At 42.1% G+C, this 21349-nt stretch overlaps 1 protein-coding gene across 2 annotated transcripts; it reads left to right on the top strand.

Moving 5' to 3' along the window:
- The first annotated feature begins 381 nt into the window (after positions 1-381).
- On the top strand, positions 382-17513 carry LOC105015830 (myosin heavy chain, fast skeletal muscle-like). 2 transcript variants are annotated; one of them, XM_029125444.2, is made up of 41 exons: positions 382-431; positions 706-753; positions 882-1109; positions 2087-2230; positions 2421-2577; positions 2879-2906; positions 3063-3174; positions 3362-3454; positions 3682-3742; positions 3886-3984; positions 6047-6150; positions 6720-6858; positions 7145-7263; positions 7422-7571; positions 7670-7840; positions 8029-8332; positions 8513-8577; positions 8671-8758; positions 8845-8962; positions 9146-9269; positions 9546-9682; positions 10045-10300; positions 10534-10776; positions 11163-11339; positions 11429-11574; positions 11977-12067; positions 12377-12766; positions 12857-12983; positions 13461-13579; positions 13731-13927; positions 14055-14238; positions 14358-14523; positions 14758-14882; positions 15038-15346; positions 15576-15779; positions 15909-16034; positions 16162-16332; positions 16593-16697; positions 16783-16878; positions 17036-17167; positions 17425-17445. In XM_029125444.2, the coding sequence occupies exons 3-41, from the start codon at positions 894-896 to the stop codon at positions 17443-17445; spliced, it is 5814 nt and encodes a 1937-aa protein (XP_028981277.2). In that variant the 5' UTR covers positions 382-431; positions 706-753; positions 882-893. The 2 variants fall into 2 exon arrangements, with proteins under 2 accessions (XP_028981277.2, XP_028981276.2); XM_029125443.2 differs by lacking the exons at positions 382-431; positions 706-753 and having other exon boundaries at positions 894-1109; positions 17425-17513.
- Positions 17514-21349: the final 3836 nt, after the last annotated feature.

The following is a 21349-nucleotide window of genomic DNA, read 5'->3' as shown; positions in this document are numbered from 1 at the left end:
GAGAAAATTTAGATACATTTTGTGAAAATGTTTAAGTTGGTGTTGAAGATTAGTCCCAGGTTAAATTTGGTTAATGAAAAGTGTACAGTAGTTAGGCAATGCAGACTGAAGTACTGTTTTCAAGTGACATTAATAGATGCATTGGAAACGGTCAGAAGAATCAAACGTATAATATTGTCATAATTAATAACAATGACTAACAATGACACTTCTTATGAAATATATCCAGAGGAATTCAAATGCCAACATTACATTAACCTGTCATTGTGGGGCTCCTGACATTTGGCAACGTTAGGGAAACACAGAAATACCAACTCCCTCTCCTTCCGGAGTGGTCCGTAATTAACTTCTGCTTGGTTGGCACCTTACCAGCTATAAGACGTCTGAGACCACAGGATTCCCCTCCAAGTCCGATATCGTCCTCAACTGTGGTGAGACTCCTTCCCTCAGCTGCTTAAATTTAGTGCAGCATTTCTTTCTTGTCCCTCAAGTTGTATTCAGATGTTCTTAACATTTTAATTCTGTGTTTTACTGTAAATGTTTTTACTTAAAAAATGTCATCTGTAGTTGTATTGAGGGTTGGGCCACAGGGTTTGTTGTGTTTTCAGGGGGATTTGCTGTAGTTCTTTACTGAATTCAGTGAAGTGAAAGGCCACTAGAAAATTTTAAAACTAATTAGCTCCTGTAAATTAACTGTATTTCCAGGGTCTTTCAGGGACTACTGTACCGATTCATCTGAAGGAGGGAAACAAGGTGAGACGTGTTTTTTCACTTAAAAAATGATTCAAATATTTTTGGACAGATCCCACTGACCTTACTCAGTTTATTAGAGAGGAAGCACCACGGGGTCATTCATGTTTCTGGTTTAATGTCTTTTGTAGTGATCTGCCACCATGAGTACGGACGCAGAGATGGAGCAATATGGCAAGGCCGCCATATACCTCCGTAAGTCCGAGAAGGAGAGGATGGAGGCCCAGTCCACTCCCTTTGATTCAAAGAACTCCTGCTATGTGGCTGATGTCAAGGAGCTGTACCTTAAGGGTTTGATCACTGCCAGGAAGGAGGGAACTTGTACTGTGACAGTCAAGAACCCTGATGGCACTACTGAGGTAAGACGGATTTAAAAGGTTTTCATGTTCAATCTTGGTGAATTACTGTATGTTTGGAAAAAAACGGGATAAATATTTTGGCATAACATCTACTTAGCTAGAGTCGTAAACTCATGAATATATTTTCTTGTGTCTGGATGTTAAAGGGGTCATATTTAGGATTGTTACTGTACCACCAGCATGAATAACTAGAACACACTGTCACTGCATCTTGCCTACTTCGAGAGGAATTTATTTGATGGAATTGCCATCACAACAACTGCAGTTCATGTTTTATGTTAATATTTTTGTCAACAAAATTGTTCGGAGTGCCTGATATATTCCTGATTTATACTTCCTCGCTGGTCTTGTATATCCGTTTGCATTGATGTGTAGTCTCCTCAGACTTGTTTCAGACACTAAACCACCCTGGTATAGCTAATACCGTTCCGTTCTTGTTAGATAAGCGAAGTGGAGGAGGACACAAGTCATGTTATTGTTTGAATAATTCTTGTTAAGGTTATAGGCATGATTCTACACCTTAAGACCTTTAAGTTAAAAAGCTAGAAGTTCTTCAAGAAATAGCTTACATTTGCTCAATGATTGGAAGTCTACTGGAAAATTTGTGCATAACACAGACATTTTTATTTTTATTGCTGCTATTTAAAATGGCAAGGCAAATATTATATTGAATGGTATGTGAATCAGTGAGCTATAATGTAGTTGGAATAAATTAGTTCAGGCCTTTTTAGGTGTGCTTGCATATATTCATCCAAACACAAGCTAGATTGTCAGACATAAATTCTAAAAGTGACATAATATACATTCATGTATGCTCCTTTTGCATAAAATAGTAGCATTACACACCTGGCAAGCACACATTTCAGGAAATTTATTTTTCTAAATTTAACTTGCATTTCATTTAAAAAAAATGAATTCAGTGATGTCCAGTATAATCCGTGTGTAACCTAAATATCCATGGTTATTTATGGTTTCAGGAGAGGCAGGTCAAAGATGCAGACATCTACCAGATGAACCCCCCGAAGTACGACAAGATTGAGGACATGGCCATGATGACGTACCTGAATGAAGCCACTGTGTTGTATAACCTCAAAGAGCGTTATGCAGCTTGGATGATCTATGTAAGAAACAAGCATGAACATGCAAACACATACAGTCAACAATATTTATGAACCTAATAAACAGAAACAAATACACATACACTTTTGTGAACTTTGGAAACCAAGACATATCAATGCTCTCAACCTACATCCTCACAAACATTCAGATGTCATTTTATCCTAATCTCATAATTGAATCTCTTTAATCCAGACATACTCTGGGCTCTTCTGTGCCACGGTGAACCCCTACAAGTGGCTCCCCGTGTACGACATGGAGGTCGTCAACGCCTACAGAGGAAAGAAGAGAGTGGAGGCTCCACCCCACATCTTCTCCGTCTCTGACAACGCCTTTCAGTTCATGCAGATTGGTACGAGCTCTGGATGGATGCAGGAATGAAAAGATGGCTGGATGGGTGGGAGTTGTTTTGATGCAGGGGAGGGGGGGAATAGGATGGATGGATTTGGTCGGTGGGTGTGAGTTGGGGGGATGCATGGAGGAGAGGGTGGGTTAGTGGATGGAAAGGTTTGCTGGGAATATCACATTTTTGTTGCCTGGGGTGGAAAATCTTCACACTAACTAGTTATGATGATGCTAGGAATGTATTAATATCCATAATCAATGTATGAATGCCAATTATGGGATAAACAAAATTATTCTTTTGGTTGCAGATAAGGAGAACCAGTCGGTCTTAATTACGTAAGTTGTATTTAGTAATGTTGTAATTGTAATATGTTGGTTAAGTGACATTACAAAGTAATTAGACTATATGCAATAGGGACTCAGTGAGTCGCTGGTCATTTGAGAGTGTGATTACCTTGACTAAAACCCTTGACCATTTGTTATCCAAACCAGTGGAGAATCCGGTGCAGGAAAGACTGTCAACACCAAGCGTGTCATCCAGTACTTTGCCACAATTGCAGTGTCTGGAGGAGAAAAGAAAAAGGCTGATCCCGGCAAAATGCAGGTAGGTTAGTCTTTCTATAAGAAACCTTTTTGACTTTTTCTGGTTTAGTTTGGTTGTTATTTTCTGGGTAATAATTTTTTTTTTTTTACAGCAGCTGTATCCTTCTTCAAGAAAAGTGGTCAAGCAATCCAGAAAAACAAACTTCATCCCTACCAGATTCTAAACACATTTTCTTTCTCTAAATCAGGGGTCTCTTGAGGATCAGATCATTGCGGCTAACCCTCTGCTAGAGGCTTACGGTAACGCCAAGACAGTGAGAAACGACAACTCATCTCGCTTTGTAAGTATGAAAGGCATACTGTGGAAGTTACCTTTAAAATATTGACTGGTTCCATATTATTTAATCAGTTTAATAGGTCCAAAGAACAGGAACATTTTAAATGGTCTATCAAAGTACATTTACATTTTAGTAATTTATCTGATGGCCTTAGTGACTTACAGTATTGAGTGAATACATTTCAAAAGAAAGACTTTAGAGGTATTTCTAACCAGGATGCTCTACTTTAGGGTAAATTCATCAGAATTCACTTCCAAGGACCAAAACTGGCTAAAGCTGACATTGAGACCTGTGAGTTGGTTTAGATTGTTTATCCAACTTTTCCTGAATTCACAGTTTCTATTCTAGAAATCCTACAGTACACTTAGATTTTTGCTCAAGTTTTCTCTCTGTGTTTCTCTCACTCTCTTCGTGTCACTCTCTTCCTCACTCAGACCTGCTGGAGAAGTCCAGAGTGACCTTCCAGCTGCCCGATGAGAGAGGCTACCACATCTTCTTCCAGATGATGACAGGCCACAAGCCTGAAATTGTTGGTACGACAAAGCAGAGGTTCAATGGAAATTGTTGCAGCTCCAACGTATAAAGGCAACTAGATATCAGTCTGGTCTTTGGGAAACATCTGTAAAGTAATGCACTGTGATGCACTAGTCCCAGTCAGTCAGTCCTCTCCAGAAGCTATTTATAGAATACTACATGTATCCATGAGCCAAGACCTTTCTAGAAGCTATTTATAGAATACTACATGTATCCATGAGCAAAGACCTTTCTAGAAGCTATTTATAAAATACTACATGAATCCTTTATTCAGTCCTTATGTACATTATTCTAAAGGAGACAGAAATTTAAGGACAGGGAAATTCGGTCCAAACTTTTTTGGTGTACTTAACCGAAAGATATTAGAATCTGACAACAAAGTAGAGGTGGGCAGCTGTTGACCTCAACTGGGGATGTCGTCGGGCGGTGGAAGGAGAGCTTTGAGGATCTCCACAATGCCGCCGTCACATCTTCCATTGAGAAAGCAGAGGATGAGGGCTAAGAGGTGGACTCGTCCATCACCCGGGCTGAAGTCACTGAGGTAGTCAAGAAACTCCTCGGTGGCAAGGCACCGGGGGTGGATGAGATCCGCCCTGAGTACCTCAAGTCTCTGGATGTTGTGGGGCTGTCTTGGTTGACACGCCTGTGCAACATTGCGTGGCGGTCGAGGACAGTGCCTCTGGGATGGCAGACCGGGGTGGTGGTCCCTCTTTTTAAGAAGGGGGACTGGAGGGTGTGTTCCAACTATAGGGGGATCACACTTCTCAGCCTCCCCGGGAAAGTCTATGCCAGGGTACTGGAGAGGAGAATACGGCCGATAGGAGAACCTCGGATTCAGGAGGAACAGTGTGGTTTTCGTCCGGGCCGTGAAACACTGGACCAGCTCTATACCCTCTATGGGGTGCTGGAGGGTTCACAGGAGTTTGCCAAACCAATCCACAGGTGTTTTGTGGATTTGGAGAAGGCATTCGACTGTGTCCCTCACGGCATCCTGTGGAGGGTGCTTCGGGAATATGGGGTCCTGGGTCCTTTGCTAAGGGCTGTCAAGTCCCTGTACGACCGAAGCAGGAGCTTGGTCCGCATTGCCGGCAGTAAGTCAGACTTGTTCCCAGTGCATGTTGGACTCCGGCAGGGCTGCCCTTGGTCGCCGGTTCTGTTCGTAATTTTTATGGACAGAATTTCTAGGCGCAGCCAGGGGCCGGAGGGTGTCAGGTTTGGGGACCACATGATTTCGTCTCTGCTCTTTGCGAATGATGTTGTCGTGTTGGCCCCTTCAAACCAGGACCTTCAGCATGCACTGGGACGGTTTGCAGCCGAGTGTGAAGTGGTGGGGATGAGAATCAGTACCTCCAAATCCAAGGCCATGATCCTCAGTCATAAAAGGGTGGCTTGCCCACTTCAGGTTGATGGAGAGTGCCTGCCTCAAGTGGAGGAGTTTAAGTATCTAGGGATCTTGTTCACGAGTGAGGGAAGGATGGAACGGGAAATTGACAGACGGATCGGTGCAGCTTCTGCAGTTTTGCGGTCGATGTATCGGTCTGTCGTGGTGAAGAGAGAGCTGAGCCGCAAGGCGACGCTCTCGATTTACTGGTCAATCTACGTTCCTACTCTCACCTACGGTCATGAGCTTTGGGTCATGACCGAAAGGACAAGATCCCGGATACAGGCGGCCGAAATGAGCTTTCTCCGCAGGGTAGCTGGGCAATCCCTTAGAGATGAAAAGCTCGGTCAACCGGGAGGAGCTCAGAGTAGAGCCACTGCTCCTCTACATCGAGAGGGGTCAGCTGAGGTGGCTTGGGCATCTGTTTCGGACATCTCCGGAACACCTTCCTGGGAGGAGACCCCGGGGAAGACCTAGGACACGCTGGAGGGACTATGTCTCCCGGCTGGCCTGGGAACGCCTCGGTGTCCCCCCGGAAGAGCTGGAGGAAGTGTTTAGGGAAAGGGAAGTCTGGGAATCTCTGCTTAGACTGCTGCCCCCGCGACCCGGCCCCGGATAAGCGGAAGAAAATGATGATGAAAAAATGATGATGATGACAACAAATTCTCCACTGTCCACAGAAATGTCCCTCATCACCACCAACCCATACGACTTCCCCATGTGCAGCCAGGGTCAGATCGCTGTGGCCAGCATCAACGACAAGGAAGAGTTGGATGCCACGGATGTGAGTGACATAAAGGGTTAATCAAACTCTAGTTATTCAATAGGTAGAACCAACATTCACTCCAAAATCAGGAATCTTGGAGACATCAAGAAATTTGATGTAATGTTTGATAGAAAATAAATGGTTTTTAGGGTCCTATTCACATTAATGACTTATAATTCTAATAATAAGATATTCTTTTCTAATCACATTTGCGGAGGTGCCAGGTCTGCAAGCTCGTTTCCATGACACACCTTGTTTTAATAAATTAAACCACCACCATGCTTAGATGAGGAAGTCAAATCTCAACAAATGTTCACATTTCATTGTGTTCTGTGCACCAATGAGCAGCATCTATAGACATGGAAACTAGCATGATTAGCCCAACATTAGCTAGCTAATGTTATATGTTCAAAGGAAGGCTAACTAGCAAGATACTGTTGCTAAGTTCTACAGCTTTTGTAAAACATCTACATGAGTTTTACAAAAGCAGTCACTGTTTGGGGCCAAAATAAACACAGAACTGTAGTCTATTGTAACTGAGCAAAATACCATTGAGTTACTTACTTCTACTTCCTCTCCAATGCCAGGATGCCATTACAATTCTGGGATTCACCAATGATGAGAAGATGTCTATCTACAAGCTGACAGGAGCTGTACTGCACCATGGCAACATGCACTTCAAGCAGAAGCAGCGTGAGGAGCAGGCCGAGCCAGACGGCACAGAGGGTGAGTCCCGCTCATATAGAACATGGATAGAACATGTCAGATATTAGTCCCATTCGCATCCCGGACATAGAAATAAAACACCTGATACAGAACAGTGCCACATGACAAGTCAAAAGATCAGGACCAACACCATACAAACATCCAAAATAATTAGAAATCTTGGATAATGGAGGAAATCCAAAACACCTACAGTACAAAGGAGTTGGCTGAATTAATGTATCAATGTTATATCCGAAACTAGCAATCCTGTGTGTCTGAATCTGTTGTTTGTTGGATCTCTTTCCAGTGGCTGATAAAATCGGCTATCTACTGGGCCTGAACTCAGCTGAGATGTTGAAGGCTCTGTGCTACCCCAGAGTGAAGGTCGGCAATGAGTTTGTGACCAAGGGACAGACTGTACCTCAGGTAAGGAACTCAAACACAGCCGCTACCATATTCAAAGCACTGGAACTCTTTGGGGATCAACTACATAGCTGTTTTTTATGGTGAAATTTATCAAGATTTCACTAGACATGGTTGACATTGTCAAAATCTTGTATTAACTGGAGGTATTATCATTGCAGGTTAATAACTCTGTGAGTGCCCTGTCCAAGTCCATCTATGAGAGGATGTTCTTGTGGATGGTCATCCGTATCAATGAGATGTTGGACACCAAGCAGCCAAGGCAGTTCTATATTGGAGTGCTGGATATTGCTGGGTTTGAAATCTTTGATGTGAGTATGAGACCAGAACAAAACAATGCATATTGTTGTGATTGAGAGGGATTATAGTCTTGTATGCTGAAAATCCCTTTTGGGAATTCCTTCAACAGTACAACAGCATGGAGCAGCTGTGCATCAACTTCACCAATGAGAAACTGCAACAGTTCTTCAACCATACCATGTTTGTGCTGGAGCAAGAGGAGTACAAGAAGGAGGGAATCGTTTGGGCCTTCATTGACTTCGGCATGGACTTGGCTGCCTGTATTGAGCTTATTGAGAAGGTAACAGCAAAGCCCACAGGGATTGTTGAATGAAAACTGTGTATATTACATTTTACCACTGTGATGACAATGTCAGTCTTATACTGTGCTCCTCAATGAGTATAATCCCACAATAGCATGTTTTGATAGAATTTTTGTGATCCTAAATGTATATTTAGCTAAAGTAATTGAAATCTGATTTATTACAGCCAATGGGTATCTTCTCCATCCTTGAAGAGGAGTGCATGTTCCCCAAGTCTTCAGACACCACCTTCAAGAACAAGCTGTACGACCAGCATCTTGGCAAAAACAAGGCATTTGAGAAGCCCAAGCCAGCTAAAGGCAAGGCAGAGGCCCACTTCTCCCTGGTGCACTACGCCGGCACTGTGGACTACAACATCACTGGCTGGCTGGAGAAGAACAAGGACCCCCTGAACGACTCAGTCTGTCAGCTGTATGGAAAGTCCTCAGTCAAACTGTTGGCTTCCCTGTATGTTGCTGCCCCACCTGAGGGTAAGACTAAAGTTACATCAACATGCTCCAGTTACAACTCAGACCCACTCTGCCTTACAAGTCTTTGAATCTATCACAATTTGTCAGCATTGTTCACTGGTTTCATTTCCATTTAGATAGGTGTAATTATCCTGAGATCCTCTCATGGACAATAATAATGACTTTCCCCAATTTGAACAGATACAAGCAAGAAAGGAGGCAAGAAGAAGGGTGGTTCCATGCAGACTGTGTCCTCCCAGTTCAGGGTGAGATTTTGATGTTTTTTTGTCATTCCTTCAAAAGCTACATTCATTGTCATAAACCATTTATATGAAAACGATTTTGTAACCCTCTTACAGGAGAACTTGGGCAAACTGATGACCAACTTGAGGAGCACTCATCCTCACTTTGTGCGTTGCCTGATCCCCAACGAGTCAAAGACTCCAGGTAAAATACATTTTGAGTTAATATTACGTTATAAGTAACCTAAAGTAGCCCAATCTGTAAAAATATATTTGCGTTGTCTTTTCCAGGTCTGATGGAGAACTTCCTGGTTATCCACCAGCTCAGGTGTAACGGTGTACTGGAGGGTATCAGGATCTGCAGGAAGGGCTTCCCCAGCAGAATCATCTATGCTGACTTCAAGCAGAGGTAAATACATACAAAAATCTAAAATCAAATGCACACGCAAAGGTACATGCTAACACAAACAAACACACAGAATGATCTGCTCTAAGGTCTTTCCCAGAACCAGAATAGTTTAACAGAGTCATAACAGAGAATATGACCAAATTATTTTAACTTGACATGATAGAAGATATTCTCCTCATTCAGGTACAAAGTACTGAATGCCAGTGTCATCCCTGAGGGCCAGTTCATGGACAACAAGAAGGCTTCTGAGAAGCTGCTTGGATCCATTGATGTGAATCACGAGGATTACAAGTTTGGACACACCAAGGTCAGTGAAATACCCCCAGAAAAAGCTGATAGTAAAACACATCTTCAGGGGTCCACAGAGTGGCATAGTGGTCTAATGTATTGCCATTCAGTGTTTGTATCTGCAGTTCTGTGTCCACTACCAATTATACAACTTATAAACAATCTCACATGATTTGTTTATAAGCATCTGAAATGTAATGTTGTTCAATCCAGTTCTGACTCTTTTGACCAAATGTCTATTTCTGTCACAATCTGACTGTGGTTCCAGAAATGACCGTATTTATCTGTGTCTCAGGTGTTCTTCAAAGCTGGTCTCCTGGGTGTCCTGGAGGAGATGAGAGATGAGAAGTTGGCCTCTCTGGTTGGCATGCTCCAGGCTCTCAGCCGTGGATTCCTCATGAGGAGAGAGTTCACCAAGATGATGGAGAGGAGGTGAGGAGACATCTTGGCCAAGCTTGTTCTGTGAACAACAAGGAATCATGTCTATGTAATGAACCAGCATTAGGTTCTGTATGTGCTGTGAGAAACATCATCCAATAATATAAGCTGCAGTTTCGCAGGCTGTTTCATTGTAATTTAAATGTGAGATGTTAACCCATTCATTTTTTAATAATATACATTGTTTATAATTGTTCAGGTTTTGCATGACTGGCCAGCCTTTGCATTTAGAGTGTTGTCTATGAGTTGAATGAGATCTATGAGATCTGCATATAATTTGTTAGGAGACAGTAAATCTCTTGGTATCAGGCTGGGGTTGAACGATTCTTACAGGTCTGATGCTTTCTGTCCGCCAGAGATTCCATCTACACCATCCAGTACAACATCCGCTCATTCATGAATGTGAAACACTGGCCATGGATGAAGGTGTATTTCAAGATCAAGCCCCTGCTGAAGAGCGCTGAGACTGAGAAGGAGCTGGCCAACATGAAGGAGAACTATGAGAAGATGCAGTCAGACCTGGCCAAGGCTCTTGCAAAGAAGAAGGAGCTGGAGGAGAAGATGGTGGCCCTTGTTCAGGAAAAGAATGACCTGGCCCTCCAAGTCGCATCTGTGAGTGAACAACAACCCTAAAATACAAATAAATGTAGAAACACACAAACAGACACATACACACTGAAGTATGTTTCTACCTCAAAAGTCTGCTACATGATTTAATGTCAACACTACCTTTACACACACTCATTATACCATGAATGTATTATTGAGTTTATTGAACATCTTTGACTATAGTAAATAAAACAAAATTTAACCCAAAGTGATTTTGTGCCGTGTTTTAAAACCAGGATTCAGAGAATCTGAACGATGCTGAGGAAAGGTGTGAAGGGCTCATCAAGAGCAAGATCCAGCTGGAGGCCAAACTCAAAGAGACGACCGAGAGGCTGGAGGATGAGGAGGAGATGAATGCTGAGTTGACTGCCAAGAAGAGGAAGCTGGAGGATGAGTGTTCTGAGCTGAAGAAGGACATTGATGACCTGGAGCTCACCCTGGCCAAAGTGGAGAAGGAGAAGCACGCCACTGAAAACAAGGTATTGTGTCTTACCACAGACAGTCCAACTAATAATACAATTATATTGTGGAATTAGACAGTCCATCTAACAATCAATTAGCATTTTGGATATTTCAATGAGGGATACTCAGATTCCTTACTTTTTACTTTTACAAGAAGTATACATGTACTTAGCGAATGAAGGCTGATTCTGTCCATTACTTCAATTCAGCACCCTGGTATGGGGAAAACTTTCCTTGATTGTTCAGTTTAGCTCAATACTTAGCTCTAATCGGTCATTTAATATATTGTACATCAAACTAAACCTCTTGTTTCTTGTCAACTAATCAACCACTAACCAAACAGAAACATTTTATCACAATTAATTAAATGCTTACTCCTATTTTCTGGTGTGTCTGTTTTCAGGTTAAAAACCTGACAGAAGAGATGGCATCGGTGGAGGAGAGTGTTGCCAAGTTGACCAAGGAGAAGAAAGCCCTACAAGAGGCCCACCAGCAGACACTGGATGACCTGCAGGCAGAAGAGGACAAAGTCAACACTCTGACCAAGGCCAAGACCAAGCTGGAACAGCAAGTTGATGATGTGAGTGGAGCAGTTCAGCCATATCAGTGTGCAAGACTATATTCTCTTCAGTTGTTTGTATTAAACAATACATGTTTTTAATCTTGTAGCTTGAGGGCTCTCTGGAGCAAGAGAAGAAGCTCCGTATGGACCTTGAGAGATCCAAGAGAAAGCTGGAGGGAGATCTGAAGTTGGCCCAGGAGTCCATAATGGACCTGGAGAATGACAAGCAGCAGGCCGATGAGAAGATCAAGAAGTAAACACGGACAAATGTCCACACACCTTCATTCCTAATTCCTCATGTCTTTTGCACTGTATTTGCTGTCCTTGCACATCAATACATTCCACTTGTATTATACACTATATTCAGTACTTGGACATTTTCTGCCCTCTTCTATTTACAGTTCAGGTTAGATAACTGCATTTCACTGTACTGTACTCGTACTGTTCAGTGACAATACATTTTAATCTAAACTAATCTAACAGTATTACCTTGACATACTCAGGCAAATAATGATTGTTTGTGAATAATTACTTTAATCATGAATCAGCATTTGCATGTGATTCTTAAAAGCAAGTCAACTGTATGATGTTCCCCCTTTACATTGTAAAGACAACTGAGAGAGACAAATCTTTAAGAATTATATTGTGTTCTTAGGAAGGACTTTGAGACCACCCAGCTCCTCAGTAAGATTGAGGATGAGCAGTCTCTGGGAGCTCAGCTACAGAAGAAGATCAAGGAACTCCAGGTACTGTACACCATCTAAACTGCTGTACAGCAAAGCACACCTGTATCAGTTGTTCTGGGAAAAACTATTCTTGATCCTAGTGGCTTCTGTGGAAATGCTGGATTCAAAAGACAAGCAAACAACTCCTATATTTACAAGGTTCATTTGAAAATAATAGTATGTGTACATACTGCAGCAAAATTACACAAAGTAAAATGTTTTGTGTGTGTTAACATGAACTTAGTGACTTTGAGCATTATGGGCTTGGATAAAAAAAAAGTCAACTATATTGTAGTGTTCATCCGCTCTGCTCCTGTCTCCTCTTTCCAGGCCCGTATTGAGGAGCTGGAGGAGGAGATTGAGGCTGAGCGTGCTGCCAGGGCCAAGGTGGAGAAGCAGAGGGCAGATCTCTCCAGGGAACTTGAGGAGATCAGTGAGAGGCTGGAGGAGGCCGGAGGCGCCACTGCTGCTCAGATTGAGATGAACAAGAAGCGTGAGGCTGAGTTCCAGAAGCTGCGTCGTGATCTTGAAGAGTCCACCCTGCAGCACGAGTCCACAGCCTCCGCTCTGCGCAAGAAGCAGGCCGACAGCGTGGCTGAGCTCGGGGAGCAGATCGACAACCTGCAGCGCGTCAAGCAGAAGCTGGAGAAGGAGAAGAGCGAGTACAAGATGGAGATTGATGATCTCTCCAGCAACATGGAGTCCCTTGCTAAAGCCAAGGTGAGTATTTAGGGTTTTCGAATTTAAGCAGGTTTAAAGAGGGTCACTGCCATCACCGTTCAAGTTAACTACAACCTGGTTTCCTTACAGGGCAATTTGGAGAAGATGTGTCGTACTCTGGAGGACCAGCTGAGTGAAATCAAGACTAAGAACGATGAGAATCTTCGTCAGGTCACCGATATCAGTGCACAGAGGGCCAGACTCCTGACCGAAAATGGTACTATAAAAAATGAACGACAAACCAAAAGCTTTCCATCTGTTGTATTCAAAATTGTAGTTTCCACGACACAGATTCCTACAGCAAACCTTTTAATGTGTGTGGCACAAAATCTTCTCTCAACAGTCCACCCAGAGACTGCTAATAGTGTTTTTTGCACATCATGTCTAAAAGCATCTGAATGTGAATCTCCACAAGGCCCTATAAAATATGTTGAACATTATGTAAGACAAGGCTAATACTGGGTCCATTGCTTGATTGGGTTTTGTTCCTCAACCGATATTACAAATTGTTATTATAAACTAATCTATAATGGCATTTATATACATTTGGCCAATCAGGAAATTATGCAAGAATGATCAGGAAAAGTAAACCAAAGCATGGATTCATGTCATCTGGTCCACAGGCTGAATAATGCTCTATGATATCTTCTACATTATAAATATTGAAGAATAAGATGTATTTCTCTCCCTAAAGGTGAGTTTGGTCGCCAGCTGGAGGAGAAGGAAGCCCTGGTGTCTCAGCTGACAAGAGGAAAACAGGCCTTCACCCAGCAAGTGGAGGAGCTCAAGAGGCATATTGAGGAGGAGGTCAAGGTGAGGAAGCCAAGATGGACCCTACCGATCATAGAGTTTAGTGGGATACTGTATCTACACATAGACAGAGACTACTCCACCCTTATAGGCTAATTATGTAAAACATGTTTTATCAGCTCTGTAATCTATTCTGTCTCATTCTCTCTCAAAGGCTAAAAATGCTCTGGCCCATGGTCTCCAGTCTGCCCGCCATGACTGTGACCTCCTGAGGGAGCAGTTTGAGGAGGAGCAGGAGGCCAAGGCAGAGCTGCAGCGCGGCATGTCCAAGGCCAACAGTGAGGTGGCTCAATGGAGGACCAAGTATGAAACTGATGCCATCCAGCGTACAGAGGAGCTGGAGGAGTCCAAGTGAGTCACTGCAGAAAATAACCTACACATATAGTGTAGATCTTGATGGAATGTACATGTTTTGTTTTAAAATGTGTTGTTTTACAACAAAGTGTTTACAATTAGAACATCGTCTGTCCCCGAACAGGAAGAAGCTGGCCCAGCGTCTCCAGGAGGCTGAGGAGACCATTGAGGCTGTCAACTCCAAGTCTGCTTCTCTGGAGAAGACCAAGCAGAGGCTGCAGGGAGAGGTGGAGGACCTCATGATTGATGTTGAGAGAGCCAACGCAATGGCAGCCAACCTCGACAAGAAGCAGAGGAACTTCGATAAGGTGACATTTATAAACCTGACTCAGACATTGTCTTCAAGCATCTTGATCAATTAGTAACAATAGTAGCATACTTCTCCTCTCCGTCAATAACATTGAATGACCATCTCATGGATTTCCAGGTTCTGGCAGAGTGGAAGCAGAAGTATGAGGAGGGCCAGGCTGAACTGGAAGGAGCTCAGAAGGAGGCACGCTCTCTGAGCACTGAACTCTTCAAGATGAAGAACTCCTACGAGGAGGCCCTGGATCAGCTGGAGACTCTGAAGAGAGAGAACAAGAACTTGCAACGTGAGAACTTATTGCAATTATTTATGGATTATTGAAGAGAAAAAAGATAATGCACTGAGCTGAATAAGCATTAGGTTGGATTTGAGCCCAGGAGGCAGCAGCTTTCACCGCTAGACCAATGAAAAGTGTTTAAAAGTAGTAATTTGTACTGCGTTGAAGCACCCTAAGATGTGGGGTGAAATTAGTCTTGCAGGACTGTGAAGTGCTAAACGTGTAAAATGATCCTGTGTGCAGAGGAGATCTCTGACCTGACTGAGCAGATAGGAGAGACTGGCAAGAGCATCCATGAGCTGGAGAAGGCCAAGAAGACTGTGGAGACAGAGAAGTCTGAGATCCAGACCGCTCTGGAGGAGGCTGAGGTACAAACTATACCTGTCTCAAAACTAGCCAAGGCTGTCTATAGTCCAGTGCCTACTACATTGGTGTTTATTGTAGTCTAATATTTTTAATTACCTATCATATACACATGCAAATCTATAGAACACAATTCACCAGACCTCTTTGGTTTCTCCAGGGCACATTGGAGCATGAAGAATCCAAGATTCTGCGTGTGCAGTTGGAGCTGAACCAGGTCAAGGGTGAGGTGGACAGGAAGATCGCTGAGAAGGATGAGGAGATGGAGCAGATCAAGAGGAACAGCCAGAGGGTGATTGACTCCATGCAGAGCACCCTGGACTCTGAGGTCAGGAGCAGAAATGACGCTCTGAGGGTGAAGAAGAAGATGGAGGGAGACCTGAACGAGATGGAGATCCAGTTGAGCCACGCCAACAGGCAGGCCGCTGAGGCCCAGAAACAGCTGAGGAACGTCCAGGGACAGCTCAAGGTAGAAGGACTGGGACAGAAGGACTAGAAATCTAATAATTGAAATTTGGGGAGGGTTCTTTGTGTCGCTCTCTAGAAAACAAGCAAACAGTTTAATTGAAAAAAGTTAACTTAGACATTGTAAGATAGTATGGATATTGTGGAATTTCTTGTTATTCAACACTTCTATAACTGATTCCATCGCCCTAAATTCTATAAATTCTAATGAACCTACATCATTCTGAACCTAGGATGCCCAACTGCACCTTGACGATGCCGTCCGTGCCTCAGAAGACATGAAGGAGCAGGCAGCCATGGTGGAGCGCAGAAACGGTCTGATGGTGGCTGAAATTGAGGAGCTGAGAGCTGCTTTGGAGCAAACAGAGAGAAGCCGCAAAGTGGCTGAGACTGAGCTGGTAGATGCCAGTGAGCGTGTTGGACTGCTGCACTCCCAGGTACGAGACAAAACTCAACCGTTCACAGTGTTTACACACACCTGGAATTCAACAATGTTTGCTTCAGGATCATTTCTGCCTCATGACTTTTCTTGAGAGTGAAACGAATCATCTTGTTTCAACTTCCAGAACACCAGCCTTCTGAACTCCAAGAAGAAGCTGGAGAGTGACCTGGTGCAGGTGCAGGGAGAGGTGGACGACATCGTCCAGGAGTCCAGGAATGCTGAAGAGAAGGCCAAGAAGGCCATAACTGACGTGAGTCTTCATTCAATTATATCAACTTCAATTGACCCGAAGATCCAATGCTAGCTAGGCTAGTAAAGCAAGGATTCCTTTGGGGATTTTTGATTGGTGTCAACAATTAAAAAAACTACAATTCCAGGCTGCCATGATGGCTGAGGAGCTGAAGAAGGAGCAGGACACCAGCTCTCACCTGGAGAGGATGAAGAAGAACCTGGAGGTCACAGTTAAGGATCTGCAGCATCGTCTGGATGAGGCTGAGAATCTGGCCATGAAGGGAGGCAAGAAACAGCTCCAGAAACTGGAGTCCAGGGTGAGAATCGGATTGAAGGACATTTATTTGATCATAGACAATTACACCGGAGCTTTGGAATATTAATCCCACATGATAATGATAAACACCCAATACATGTATTTTCATTGTGTGCTTGTCTCTATATGCTTGTAAAGTTCTCCTCAGTGAATGATCAAATTAAACATTTAAAAATGCATTGGTACAAATGACGATCTTGCCTTAGTACATAAAACGCATCTCAGATTTTACAACTTGAAACGTTAACTCTTTCAACAAAGGTGCGTGAGCTGGAGGCTGAGGTGGAGGCTGAACAGAGAAGAGGTGTAGATGCGGTCAAGGGAGTCCGCAAATATGAGCGCAGAGTCAAGGAGCTCACTTATCAGGTAGGAAGGAGTGCCTTCTTAACACACTGTCATGTACTGGTTTGTGTTGAAATGAGTTGGGCACTGATTCTTTGACCTCCCACAGACTGAAGAGGATAAGAAGAATGTCAACAGACTCCAGGACCTGGTAGATAAGCTGCAGCTTAAAGTGAAGGCCTACAAGAGGCAGGCTGAGGAGGCGGTAAGTATTTCACTTCAATACCTGTATTATGAAATATTTAAAGGAGAGGATATTGAACGATAATTTGGTACCTGAGACTTCAAAGTTTGTTAAACAGTTATTAGCTTCCTCACAACTGTGCTGATTTTATGTTATTCTTCTCTCTTGTCCTGCCCAGGAGGAAGCAGCCAATCAGCACATGTCCAAGTTCAGGAAGGTGCAGCATGAGCTGGAGGAGGCTGAGGAGCGCGCTGACATCGCTGAGACTCAGGTCAACAAGCTCCGAGCCAAGAGCCGCGACGGCGGAAAGGTGACGAGTTGCTTATCTTACATGCCACCACTCATTTTATATAAACTTATGTCAACTTAGTGTAGAATGTGTGCATCTTGTCTTTACACAAATGTTAAATACCACTGTGTTCAATAAGTGCAAGGCTAAAAATGTTTTCTTTATGACATGCATTTAAAAAATGTTTATTAATGATGCATTGAAATATAATATTGTGTGCAGGATGTATTGCGTTATTTTATTTATATTGAAAACATATATTTTCTTTCTTCCTACAGGGCAAAGATGCTGCTGAATGAACAAGATGTAGTCTTATCACGTTACTGTGAATATCTAAGCATTGATTAAACATTTTGACCAACTTACATTTCCTTTGTGACTGTGAAATTATTCTACTTTTTCATGGCCTGCCTTGTTATTCAGAAAATGCACCACCCTCACCAACAAAAAAATTATTCACTTGACAGTCCCCCTGTATTTATAACAAGTTACTACATCTTCCCTCTCTACATGTTATGACCACAGTAGTAATTATAAAATAAGTCTACATCATGAATCTTAGGTCAATCTGGTGCTGTACCAAATAGCTTCCTCCACACAGAGCTGGCCGTTTGATAATATGCTCCATAGCACATGCAACCACCTTTGTTGGATTACTTTCTAAATTGTATGTGGAGGAGATGCATTCACAGGTCCAACTTTGAAATAAACACATATCTTTCCAGTCCAACCAGATATACCCCCAAAGAAGAAAGCCTTTTTCATAAAGTAGAAATCAGTCCCATAAATATGCTAGCAAAAACAAAAAAAGTCAGGTTTTCGAGATTATCATCACTGCCTTCAATAGATTGTTTTGTTGTAATTTCCAGATTCTGCCCAAAATATTGATTCATTTAAACTGAAATAATGTATACTCCGAAAGGCTGGAGGTTTTGGATAAACACATATCCTTTCTGATAGCATGAAGGGGAATGTCATTTGGATGGGTAACTTTCTCCCTGATTCCCAATTGTTTTTGGATGGCTACTGTGTGTTTAGATATGCAGCAGTTTTTACACTGGGAAATCTCCATGCACTAGTGTAGATAAGTATCTTTACTAGCTAGCTATTAGATAATCAATTTACTAGCTAGCTATTCTGAACTTAATGAATGTTATCCAAAGTATGTATACTGTCATACGTACACTGTATTGCTTAGCACTGGATCATCTTGGTGCAACAATCACAAATTATATCAAAATAATGTGTACATCAAAGTAACTACCTATGAAATTTTTTTAAAAAGCTTTTGCTGAAAAGTTTTTCCAGGGTGGGTGGGGAGGCAGATCAGTATTTACAACGTTCTTGAATGTTACATATAATATATCCAGGAATAGTGCAGACATGATTCCTGTTCTAGGCATGTTTGTAGAATATTTTTCAACCTGAACGTTGAACAATATAGGCTATTGAACGCAGATCAGATTCTTCCACGATGGAACATCTAAGAGGCTGCACTCCTGCACACCTGCCTCTCCTGAAGGCCAATTAGGGCAGCCATAAAGAGGGAGGCAGGAGCTGTTGGTTTGTTGCTGGCTCCTCTTGAAGACCATGATGACAATTTTATCTCTGGGCCCCCACTCCCAGAAACCTACAGAGGCCAAAGGCCTGGAAGACATACACTTATCTTTGTACTTCAACATATCCCTAATGTTAAATTTTTCTGTGGACTTTCCCCAGCTGGAACTGGCCCCAGAAATGTTTCGATCCTCAGAAGAAAGGGGGCCCACAAATTAAAATTTGATATGAAAGGACCTCCAAGTGGTTTATATGCACACGGAGATGTGATGGGCTAAAGAGTGAAATGACTGGGTCAATATCAGGACACCACCTATCAGAACATCTGGCTCCAAGCCATTACATGGAGACAGACCGTCAGTGGAATGCAAAAAGGCTTTTTAAATGTGCACTTCCGTCACACGATCATCCATCTTATATCTCTTTCTGGTCAGAAAGGACCAATCATTGGTTCAGATGACAAAATACAAGAGTGACAACTACATCAAGCCTATTAGAACAGAGAGAGCTGTTCATCCCTCTCCCCAAACCACCTGCTGAACCTAATTTTAATCGGGATTGTGATTTGTGGTGATCTGTTTGAGACAAGGTGAGGTCACCTTTATAGAACAGTGTGTTTCCGAAGGAACATCTCACTGAGAAAAATAATTTTAATGAAAGTCTGTTCAATGTCTACTTGATGTCTTTTCAACCAGGAATGCATCTTTTTGATGTCTCTTTTAATGTATTTTTAATGTCCTTTGCTCAGTGGGTTGGTTTTTTCAGTGGGGTGATCATGTGTCAGGAGTGCACATTTAATACAAAAACAATCACTGAAATCAAAAAGAGTGCACCAACAATTGAGTGTTTGGAGCCAGAGGGGCTTGAGTGACATTGAATGAACTTTACGGGAGAGCATATAAAAAATGTGAACAAAGCCCCTTTTTTAAGGTTAGGTCTTTAAGGTTTGTTGTTTTATTCTTTATTGGTCATGATTTCACCTCTGTCACTTTGGCACTGAGTAGAACTCATTGAGAGCTTTCATTTGATATATAGCACTAATGTTTGTCCAAAATGATTTGGCTGGAAATACTTTTCATCAAAATCTTTTAGACATGTTTTCTGTGGTCTTATAGCTAGTTACTTTGATGTACACATTATTTTAATAAAATGTGTGTTTGTTGCACCAATGTGATCCAGTTAAAAGTAAATCAGTAGACAGTGTCAGTATGACAGTATACTTACTATGGATACCATTCATTTAGTTCGGAAAAGCTAGCTAGTAAATTGGATATAAAAAGTCTACACACCCCTGTGAAAATGCCAGGTTTTTGTGGTGTAAAAGAATGAGACAAAGATAATTAATGTCAGAACATTTTCCACTTTTAATGTGACCTATAATGTGAACAATTCATTTGAAAAACAAACTTAAATCTTCGAGGTGGAAAAACAAAAAATGAAAAACCTTACAATAAGTGTGTCTTATAACTGTGTTCAGAATTAACCTATCACATTCAAACTCATGTTAAATAGAGGTCACTACACACCTGACATAATTTAAAGTGACTCTGATTAATCACAAATAAAGTTGTTCTACTAGGATTTTCCTGACATTTTCTTAGTTGCATCTCAGAGCAAAAGCCACGGTCCGCAAAGAGCTTCCAAAGCGTCAGAGGGATCTCATTGTTGAAAGATATCAATTACAATTGTGGGAAAATCTGTTATGGTTTGATGAAAACAGGAGATGTCCTCGCAATCTGACAGATTTGGAGCGCTTTGGCAAATATTGCCACGTCAAGATGTGCCATGCTAACAGACTCCTCCCCAAAAAGACTGAGTGCTGTAATAAAATCAAAATGTGCTTCAACAAAGTATTAGTTTAAGTGTATGCACACTTATGCAACCTACATATCTACACTCTTAGTGCATGGACCTTTCCCACTGTAAAAACTGCTGCGTATCTAAAGATACAGTAGCAATCCACAAAAATATTTGGAATCAGGGAGAAAGTAGCCCATCCAAATGATATCCACCTTTTTGCTAACGGCAGGGATCTGTGTTCATCCAAAGTCTCCAGCCTTTCAGAGTATACATGATTTCAGGTTAAGTTAATCAATATTTTAGGCAGAATTAGAAAATATCAACACAATTCATGTTTTCAGGGCAGTGATCAAATTCTAGAATAAAATGACTATGTATTGTTTTTGCTAGCACATTGATGAGACTGATTGCTTCATGTTGAGGTTTCTTTTTATTTCTACTTTAAGATACAGGTTTTCTTCTTTGGGTGTATATCTGGTTGGATTGGAAAGATATGTGTTTATTTCAAAGTTGGACCTGTGAATGAATCTCCTCCACATACAATTTAGAAAGTAATCCAACAAAGGTGGTTGCATGTGCTATGGAGCATATTATCAAACGGCCAGCTCTGTGTGGAGGAAGCTATTTGGTGCAGCACCAGATTGACCTAAGATTCATGATGTAGACTTATTTTATGATTTATTACTGTGGTCATAACATGTAGAGAGGGAAGATGTAGTGACTGTTGACTGTTTTAATTACAGGGGGACTGTCAAGTGAATATATTTTTTGTTGGTGAGGGTGGTGCATTTACTGAATAACAAGGCAGGCCATGAAAAAGTAGAATAATTTCACAGTCACAAAGGA

The sequence above is a fragment of the Esox lucius genome, chromosome 15 (assembly GCF_011004845.1).
Source record: "Esox lucius isolate fEsoLuc1 chromosome 15, fEsoLuc1.pri, whole genome shotgun sequence".
Classification (NCBI taxonomy): domain Eukaryota; kingdom Metazoa; phylum Chordata; class Actinopteri; order Esociformes; family Esocidae; genus Esox; species Esox lucius.
The sequence above is the reverse complement of the archived record's forward strand: the minus strand, read 5'-3'. Positions and strand labels throughout refer to the sequence as shown.

Bases quoted from the DNA above. Each gene is read 5' to 3' on its own strand.
- LOC105015830 (XM_029125443.2), top strand. From the start codon at position 894: ATGAGTACGGACGCAGAGATGGAGCAATATGGCAAGGCCGCCATATAC. The intron at 3,175-3,361 runs GTAGGTTAGTCT...TCTCTAAATCAG, and splicing joins CTGATCCCGGCAAAATGCAG to GGGTCTCTTGAGGATCAGAT. The intron at 8,333-8,512 runs GTAAGACTAAAG...CAATTTGAACAG, and splicing joins TGTTGCTGCCCCACCTGAGG to ATACAAGCAAGAAAGGAGGC.